This window comes from Nanorana parkeri, unplaced genomic scaffold (assembly GCF_000935625.1).
Source record: "Nanorana parkeri isolate BGI_ZX_2015 unplaced genomic scaffold, ASM93562v1 scaffold43, whole genome shotgun sequence".
Classification (NCBI taxonomy): Eukaryota; Metazoa; Chordata; class Amphibia; order Anura; family Dicroglossidae; genus Nanorana; species Nanorana parkeri.
Window position 1 is genome coordinate 2,398,450 of NW_017306311.1, and position 10,321 is coordinate 2,408,770.

The window sequence follows — 10,321 nt, forward strand, 5'->3', positions numbered from 1 at the left end:
CATGTTCAGTGTGGTGCACACAATGACACCAAACAGCAGAGTGGCTACTTTTCTCCATGTAACTAGTCCGAAAGATTGAAGATGTGTGATACTAATTACAGAAAACAGTTTGAAATATCACTATGATCCAATCATATATAACATTGTCTAGTGGTACCAATAAATCCTCCCCGACCATTTTAGAGTATCTTCATAGAAAAAGCAAAAATGTATCTCTTTTCATGATTTCTTGGCTTTACACTATGAAATACCAAAGACATGCAGGTATACAGACATTGACAATTTGGTTGGTACCCTTACTGCACATTGATACAATATGTCATTCCTCCTGACACGTAATGCATGCCTTTCTATGTCATAGAGTAAAGCAAAGAAAGTGTAAAAATAAATAAATTATTGCTTATTATTGCTTAGCAAAGTTTCTTTTTTTATGTGTCTTGTAGTCCTGATGAAGGTGGCTTGCCTAGCCCCCATAATGCATTGCCTTCCTGTTACTTTGCTGTGTAATCAATAAAATACTTTGCACTCTTAAAACATGGCTTTGATGCTCCTATTGGCTATATTACACAACAATAAGAACTTGGTAAAATATTTACTCTTCCAAAGTCTATCCAAAAAAGAAAAGTTATGGCTGGAGTTTGACTTTTTCCCGGATCACCCTACCCCTCCCCTTATGATTAGGGATGCACCGATACCACTTTTTTAAGACCGAGTACGAGTACCGATACTTTTGATCAAGTACTCACCAATACCAATTACCGATACTTTTTCTTAAAGGACCAGGTCACATTTTTTCTAAAGCAATACAAACTAATGATTTTAGGTCAGTTCCTAATATGATTCATGAGATGATGAGGGAGCATGACGCCGGCTTACCGGCCAATCAGAATGCCGGGCGCTGCGTCATTACAAGGCACCCGGCTTCCGGATTGGCTAGCTTTCTGACCAATCGGAAAACGCGTCATTACACGCTACCCGGCTTCCTGATTTTCCGGGAAGTCGGCTCCTTGCTCTCTCATCACAAGTGACGAGAGAGCATGGAGCAGTTTCCCAGCCAATAAGGAAAACGGGCAGCGTGTAATGACGAGCTGCCCAGCTTCCTGATACAGGAAGTACTCGTGCTAGGTATCGGAGCATTTGGGCGAGTACGAGTACTCACCCAAATACTCGGTATCGGCACCGATACTAGTATCGGTATCGGTGCATCCCTACTTATGATAGTTGTGCACATTATTGACGATATGTGAATGTTTCCTGGACCCAGTAGAAGAATACATGAAAAGAAATGGTATGTCTATTTTGCTATGTTTTTATTTTTGAGGGTCCATGGGAATGAGGTCTCAGGCAGAGACTGCGGAGACGAAGCCTCTCGCTGGATCACAAACTTCTTGAAGAGCGTTCAGACGTACCGTATAGTACAGTTTGAGGACAGGATGAAGCGCCGGAATCCGAAGAACGAATATCCGGTATATAATGAAAATGATCAGGTGAGCCTTAATAACCGCTGCATCCTTCATTAGATCAGCAGACACTCTGCATGTATTAACTCCATAAACCTGGAAGTCGGAAATTACGTGGTTGCTGAGACATTGATGAATACCAGTGTATGATCTGATCCGGCTTCTTGTCATGTGCCATGTCCAAAGAGCAAGTTGTTAACCCCTTTGTGACCAGACATCATTGATGTCTAGATATCCAGGCCAAATTAGCATACCCAAGTAATTTAAGACATTTTTAAGGACAATAACCACTTCTAGCGGGCCCACGTAATTACACGTCACCTGCTTGAAGTGGTTATACCAAGAACACAGCTGTTGCTGCAGCCGTGTTCCTGGTAGCATTTTAAACAGCAGGCGATTGCTGTTTCTGTTCAAGCAATCTGACATCTGTAAAGGCACTGGGTCGCTTTTACGGTGCGTGTGTGTGTGTGTCCCTCCGCTGCCGCTGGTGCCACCGCCGGCTTCCCTGAGCTTCGCTGTCCCCCAATGTGGCCCTGGGACTGGCACGGCAGGTCTACCCTGATGGAAATTTGGAACTAGCATTTTTGTATTCCACAGGGCCACTGCTTTTAGAAAATATATAATTGTTTGGGGGTCTGAAGCTTTTTTCTAGCCAAAAAGTCAGATTTTATCATGTATGTGCAAATAGAAAGTAATGGCACACGTATTTTGTAAAGTGCCATCGATCTCCCTTGTTGATCCACCATTGGTGCTTCCATCTTTTTCCATCTTCTTCCGGCTTTAGGAGTCTTTGGCCATCTCAATTGGCTGGGATAGTGTAACTCCCACATGACACCCAACACTTACTCCCAGCATCTGTAAAGCACTGCTGTCAGTGGATAATTTGTAAAAAATAGTTAGCAGGTAGGGGAAAATTTTTTATGGCAGTGGAGACATGCAGAGTCTCCTCTACCATAATTCTCTATCGGTTAACATTGGAAGTTTAGTTTGGCCTTAAGGCTTTTATTTGGTTACACTATTTTTAATAGCAAACAAGAATCCTGCTTTGTTTTTATTGTAGGCTGACAAATGTGCAAAAATGTAAATAAATAAAATGTTTTAACTTTATTTTTAATTTTAATATTGTAACTATGTAAAACAATTATACTATTAAAACTGTTGGAGTTTTTTTTTTGACAGAAGAGATGTGCAAAGTCTCTTCTGCCAAAAACAATGCTTCTTCCTGATTTTATCAGTTTTTCATTTGAGTATACATTGTGTGTATCTTTCTCCCAATCCACCCCACTCCCATCTATCTGTAATATGATAATACTGGAACACACCTGTTGGTAATGCTGGAATAGTGTCAAGATATCGAAGATGTCAGCACTCCCAAAGTAAAGATAAGACCCATCCGTGAACAAAGACACTGAGCTATTAGTGGATAACGCGTTTCGACCCACTGTGTCTTTATCTAATCCACCATATTAAAACAGAAACACTATTTAAAAGCCCTTCACCTGTGTGATTAAAGCCTATCCGTACTGTCAGTTGGCCCCCATGCACATGGCTCTCCTTCGTTAAACACAGTGGAAGTTATCTGAGAATTATAAACAACTTTTAAGCTTCCCAGGCCACTTTTTCCTGCGCTTAGATGTTCCTGGGTTTAGCCGCATTTACATGCATTTCGGTGTGTTTAGCAATGTAAAATCAGGTTAAATGCTCCCCGGACGCAGAAAATTCATGTTTGCGTAAACTCAGCTAGACTGAATGCACCTAGATGCTGCTGAACTTCCAGGTGTGCATTCAGTCAAAGCAAAGCAATACATGCGTCCAGTCCAGGTGCATTTAAAGCTAATTTTAAATGCACCTGGATGCATTTATTTTAATTCCCTTGTGTATTGGACCCTAATAGCGCTCATTCACCCGGCCATGCGTTTGTATATGCATATGGGAGTCACAGGTATTCCGTGCAGCCATGGCCAGCAGAGAGATCAATGACACAGTGGCTGTATGGTTCTTCCCACACATCTGCCCATACTGGGACGGATGCACGGATCTGGACAGTGTATGGCAAAATGAAGGAGAATAACTAGATGTAATATATCATAGGTGTACACAAAGATATACACAACCCAGGATTTAGGAAATTCACTCCTACTTACAGTTTTGGGATAAGGTCCTTGAGCACCCAGGGCAAAAAGTCAAAGTGGCCCCCTTCATGAGCTGTGAACTACAGCAGCATAGGTTGCAGGTTCTGCCTTTTTTGCACCCCCTTTCCTGCTGAAGAGCCCATAATGCACATCTCTTCTGCATACCCCTTGGCTCGGCTCTACCTACTGACCCCTTATGAAGCTGTGGGTTCTTGTTCTGCAGGGTATTACACAGAATTTAGATTAACATAAATCCTGTAGATTGATAAAAGTCAACTGCGTGAGGCTACTAATCAAAATAATTAAAACAATTAGCAGTCCCTCCCTTATTGAATGTTACTGTCCCAGCTAACAGGTATAGTGCCTGATATCCTCAAAGGTCAAAAACATGTGCAAAGCTTTCCTCGTCTTTACCTTGAAAGCTCCTAGTCCCACTATGACTGAATGTAATAGGGATGTGTAGTTGTAGTATCTGGGCCTTGGGGTTCTGGGTCCAGTTTCCAAGCTTGTCATTTTAACTTAGCTAATTCAGTATTAACAGCAGTAGTTTCTATTGAATAAAGTTATTAATGAATCAGTCTCCCTGAGTCCTCCATTCTGATCACTGCTTCTGAAAATCTCTACTAGCCCAGTGGATCAGATTGCAACTATGGACTGTCACAATAACTTTTTGATTATTTATACATTATTGCTGGAACATAATAAACCCAGCCGAATCCATTCAAACTTCAGCACAATTTGACCAAACTTCAAAGTTTTGGCCACTTCTGGCATTCATCTGGGACCCAAAACAGCCCCAAACCCATCCTCAAGTCTTGCCATCAGTTTGTGTTTTGTAGATATCCACATGAGCAGATCATTTGTATTGCTTAGGCACTGATTACTCCATCTGAGCTTATATGGGTTTACCTGCAAAACATACATTGTTAATGGGAATGGAAGGAAAGTCTGGAAACCCCGATGAAGAGGGAACATTTGTCAACTGATTGCATGCTTATAAGGTTCCAGTAGGAGAATTTGTCACTTAGGGCTCAGAAATCGCTGTTCAGGAGCTCTTAAGATATTTAAGCAGTCAAACTTTTCTGTGATAACTTGTCTAAATGGTCAACACTATTGTCAGTATTTTCATTTTGGTATTGTCTTACTGTTCACTAGGTTGCATACCCTGACCTTAGCCCCCTCCTGCTACTCTCTGAAGCCTCATTAGAAGATCTGAACTCCAAACTGGAAAATAAAGTCTCCATCAGAAACTTTCGTCCAAATATTGTGGTCTCTGGATGTGGAGCCTTTGCCGAGGTAAATTACACAATCAAGTCAATCTAAAAGTCAAAACTTGATGGAGGAAGCATTTCCAACCTTTAGTTACTGATTGGGGAAGCACTACTCATCCTTGGTGACTGATGGAGGCAGCACTACCCATCCATAGTGACTGATGAGGTTGACCCTAGCCATCCTTAGTGATTGGTGGGGGAAGCACTATTCATCCTTATTGACTGATGGGGTAAGCACCACTTAGTGATTGATGGGGGGAGCACTACCCATCCTTTGTGAGTAATGAAGTAAGCACTACTTATCCTTAGCTACATGGATGGGTTGGGCTTGCTGAAAACAGGTGTAATTGGATTGGCTGTACTTCTTGAAAACAGGTGTAATTGGATGGGCTGAACTTGCTAAAAACAGGTGTGATTGGATGTGTTGGGCTTGCTGAGAACATGTATGATGGGAAGGGTTGGGCTTTCTACAAAAGGGCATGGTTTTATTGGAGCATATGAGTGGCCAGCAGATCTAGACATGGATTTGCTGATGTGGCTTAAAACTGTGATGATATACGGATATTACAATTGTGGTAGCTAGGAATAATCCTATAGCAGTGGAGCATTCCATGGGATGACAGTACTGCCCTCTGTTGGCCAACCTACACCAGTGGTTCTCATCATGTATTAGGGATACCCCTAGGGGTCCATCTGATAAAATTAAAGTCAGTATGCTACTGCATTTTAAGCATATGGATGAGAAATATACATATTTGGGAGATAAAGCAGGAGGTACGTCAGACAAACCACAACAACCAGGGGCTACTTGGTAAACTGCATTAAACTGGTGTCTAACACAGTTGAGAAATGCAGGACTTCACTGCCCTGGGGTGGATTTGCTGTATTATATTGCCTCCTAGTGGTCAAATAGAAAAATTGCTACGTCTTGTGCACAAAAACCTTTCAGCATATTTTTATTGTAGAAAAATATATATTGTACTCGTATTATATTATTTTTATTGTTATTATTATATTGTTTGTATTATAAATAATACTATACTTGCTGTAATGCTCCTAACTGTCCCTTATTTGGAGGAACTGTCCCTTATTTGGAACCAAATCCCTCTGTCCCTCTTCCCTCCTCAGTTGTCCTCCTTTATGGTCTGATTTTTTTACTACAAAAAAGTTGCAGTGAAAGGAATGGGGCAGAGAAGAGGATGGGGCAAGGGTGATTGTCAATCAAGCCTGCTGTTTCTTCTGTCTGCATCTGCAAGCAGAAGTCTTTACTGCTTGCATTGAAAGTTGTTGGGGAAATGTTAAGGCAGACTCAGAGTTCATACAGAGGCCAGTAAATTCACGTGGCAAAGATGAAAATAAATAGTAAAGAGCCAATGTGGCTACAATTTTTTTTAAAACTTTTTTAATAAAACATACATGAAGGTTTGGTGAAGTGAGCTTTGTTTTATGTATCTATCAACTACATATTTTTTCATTAAACTCCTTGGATAATGAGGACCCTCAAATATATGTATATATAATATTTTGTTATCTTCGATTGTAGGACTCCTGGAAGGAGATTCAGATTGCTGAACGTGTGATGCTGAAACGAGTCATGCCTTGTCCACGGTCAGTATAGACACATATTGTATGTGTGTTTCCTTCTAATCTAAAAGTAAACTTATATATAAACCAGGGATGTTTCTAGCTTCCTAAAAGACCTGAGGTAACCCTGGGAACCAAGACTAAAATGTTAGAGTACCTATTGGAAGATTTACCCTTTCTCTGGTTCTGAAAATGTTTTGTCCCATCACTTTCTGTCCTAATGACAACTACAAGCAGGACCAATAGAGAGTGTAAATCTGTTTGATTCGCTTAAATTACACCTCTCTGTTCAATGCTTTCATTCAGCTCAGAGCAATCATAGTTAGATTGAAAAAAGTCCATCAGGTTCATCCAGCATAATAATAAATAAATAAATACATTGAAAATCTGCATATAAAGAACTCTAACCCCAAATCTGATCCAGAGGAAAGCAAAAAACCCTTATAAAGCGAGGTCTAATGTACTCCAATGAGGGGGAAAATCTTTCTTGTTCCCCTAAGGCAATCAGATATTCCCTGGATCAACAATCTCTGGTGTTATTACTATTATTTATAACCGCTTATATTCTGTGCATTTAGAAACTCATCCAGCATCAACAAAGCACTAAGTTACCTAGAACTAGTCCCTGTGGTAGCCAAGTTCACATCTCTTATTGTGAAGAAGCCTTTCCATATGTAGAGTGCAAACCTCTTTTCCTCCAGAGAAAGAGTTCCCCCTTATCATTTCCAATGACCTTATCACCAAGTTTACTATGAGGAGCGATTGTGTATCTTCATATCTTATGATCATATTTTCCACTTGGTAGTCTCCTTTCGAGGAAGAATACATTCAGTTAAGTAAGCCCCCATTCATACCTGAGCATCGGCACCTTTGGTCATTTTTTGCGCATTTTTAAGCTTCTTTGGACATGCATAATTTGCGCATTTTCAGGCTTGAGCGTTTTTGTTTTAGCCAGTGCAAATACTAGGAGGAGGAGATGGTTGTTAGGCACAAAATTGCTTGAAAAATGAGCGCTACATGCAGTATTCAGGTGCTCCCATTGAAGTCTGTTGAGGCCAAAAATGCGTCATCATGCCCCAAAGAATGTCCTGTACTTTTTTAATGAGCAGCAGCAGTTCCTATGGGAACGAGCCCCAGAGTCTTTTTTCCCCCCTAGAATGGTTTTGGCTTTCCTGAGGTTGTGTTATGAGGCCGGTTTAGATGTAAATTGTACTTAGCAGAATTCTTCTTTAATTTATTCTTCATCATGATTTTACTGATGTCCGTGTATTATGTCTGCTTTTTATAGGTGTATACTGACCACGGTGGATCCCGACACAGGAATCATTAATATGAAGGAGCCCCTGGAGACAATGCGCAGGTCTGTCTAGGAAGATAGTTGCCAAAATCCCGATTAACGTTTAAGGCTGGGATTACACTGCTGCAGTGCGTCAGTGCACCCGTGTTAACACGTATTATGCTGCAACTTAACGTGCCTTGCGATAGGGCAGCCTATTCATTTGAATGGGCTGCCTATTGCACCACAACGTGTCAAAAAAGCGCATGCATTTTTTTGTAACCACAACCCATGGCAGAACATTACCATGCATTGTGGTGCGCTGCAAAGCAGATGCGCTGGGGTTGCTTTAAGAATAAATGGCACCAGCTATATAAAATAGCTTGCTGGGCAGCCTAAGCGGCCATGTTAGGTTAAAGGTGTTCGGTGGTCATCTCTACATAAGAACTGTCAATATTTAAAGGCTAAGTAGCACCTTTCTGACCATGTGTCATATCACACCTACATTCTATATATGGTCAGATTGAGACCCCCCCCCCTTACCTGAATTGCAGGGTTCTTCTCTCCGCAGGCTGCTTCTGTTGTTCAAATTCAGTGCGGCTGTGCATGGCCCTGCCCACACAGCCACGTCATCCATTCACAGATCCACAGTGGCAGATGGGACTTGTCATTTCAATGGAATACAAGTGTGGTGACACATCTGTAGTCTATTCATACTTCCTCCCTTCCATGTGACTGAATGTCCATACCTCTTTACAGACATGGATGGGAGGAAGAGTCTGCAGGAGCCAGAGCCAGTGGCGTCACAAGGGGGGTGCAGCCCGCACCCGGGTGATACCATTGGAGGGGTGACACCAAAATGGCTGACAGTGTCAGGAGAGAGGAGGGGACCTGGCTGCATACCTCATCCTACCGGGTGAACGTCCCCTCCTCTCTCTGCCGGCGACCATCACCAAGATAGCCGCCGGCAGGCATCAATTAGACAGCCGCACATGCGCGATGATGTCACGGCAGGGTGTCACCCGGTCTCTCCTCTGGGTGACACCCGGCCTCGGGACGCCCCTGGCCAGAGCATTGCATCCACAATCTACTGATCAATGATTCACTGGCTCCTATGCATAAACATTATAATTTCTTAGTGTGCATTTTATTTACTTATCTTCGCAAAAGGTGAAATTTCCCTTCAAAATAAGATTTACATAGTGCGGCGTGATATTTTCTAATAATTGCCATGAACTTATCATTGATCACGACATAAAAAAACACTATAAAACATAAACATTATTATACAATTTACACATTTTATTATGTTACTTTAAATTCTCTCTCTGACAATTGTTAGCAAAAAAACTGTGGCTGCTCAGCCTGTACAAAGCAATGGCTGGCTGAAGGTGGCCGCAGCTGTTTGAGGCTGTTCAGATGTAATTGGGTTTTCGCTGATTACCTGCAGTTAGGGACAGATGATTGTCTTTGGACGCAGACAGACTGCGTCCAGGGATGAACATCTTTCCCAAACAGCAGCTAATCGCTGGATGTGCGAACAGCCACGGGCAGCTGCTGCTGCCATCAACCTGTCATTGCTCTGTATAGGCTGAGCGCCACAGCTATTCACAAACATCTGTCATTCTGTACACAAGAGTATGAAGATTCTTGCCACCAGAATTTACAATATAGACTAATCGCACGTGTAAATCAGGCCTCAGACTTCAATAGACATACATGGGGCAAGGCCTGTCTGTTCAGCAATTCAGATTTTCACCCAGGCAGTGCTGTAGTGCACCCGTCTGCCCCACCTCCTTGTGTCAGTAGTCTGGTGATCTGGGAACCCCTCCTTGTGATTCAGCACAGCAGTTCTAAACCACTCCCCCTGCAGGCCCATTTCTGCCTTCTAAGACATCCCTTAAAGCCACCAAGCAGATTCAAGCCAGTTTATTATTCTAACTGGCAATACATGAACCATAGAGAGCTAGTTGTCAAACCTGCTCACCCTCATCCTGCAGCTTCCATCACATTGATTTGTTTCTCCCCTCAGTTACCGGCTGTGTGACACGGCGGATAAGGAGGTCTATAAGTCATCTCCACTCTTTGGACAATTTGTGAGAATTCAGAAGACGGGGACAATCAAAGTTGGAGATCCTGTATATGAGATATTCTACTGAATGCTGATGATCACAACCAACCACCAAACCATTAACTGGACCAAGACTGGCCGTACCTGGAGAGATCTGTACCACGCTCTTTCCCATGTTTGCATCATCCGGATCCACCATAAATTGTATTCCCAGCTACGTGAATGCCATGTGTTGTATGTGTTAAGATGGGGCAGTTTCTTTTTCCATGTCCCTTTTACACCCAGGTGCTTTTCCTGACATTTATCCCATTTAAACTCCGGTTCATGCAATGGAATGGGACTGTTTACCTCAGCATTGGTGCTACACTCGCCCACTCTTGTTTGCAGCGGTTTGGGTCTATTTATAAACAATTCGCCCTGCCAGTCTCAGTGAATGTGTGAATGAGGCAATAACGAACATTCTTTATATACTTTCTTTCAGGTCGAATGTGATGTATTACCACAACATGGCCACTAGATGGAACTGA

General features: G+C 42.2%; 1 protein-coding gene across 1 annotated transcript in view; it reads left to right on the plus strand.

Moving 5' to 3' along the window:
- The window catches only part of MARC1 (mitochondrial amidoxime reducing component 1), a 16,656-nt gene extending 6,712 nt beyond the window's left edge, over nucleotides 1-9,944 (plus strand). The window contains exons 3-7 of the mRNA XM_018572048.1: nucleotides 1,322-1,487; nucleotides 4,748-4,888; nucleotides 6,407-6,471; nucleotides 7,736-7,807; nucleotides 9,756-9,944. Coding sequence (XP_018427550.1) covers nucleotides 1,322-1,487; nucleotides 4,748-4,888; nucleotides 6,407-6,471; nucleotides 7,736-7,807; nucleotides 9,756-9,882 — 571 coding nt within the window. The 3' untranslated portion in view covers nucleotides 9,883-9,944. The remainder of the gene's footprint in view (nucleotides 1-1,321; nucleotides 1,488-4,747; nucleotides 4,889-6,406; nucleotides 6,472-7,735; nucleotides 7,808-9,755) is intronic.
- The last annotated feature ends 377 nt before the right edge of the window (nucleotides 9,945-10,321 follow it).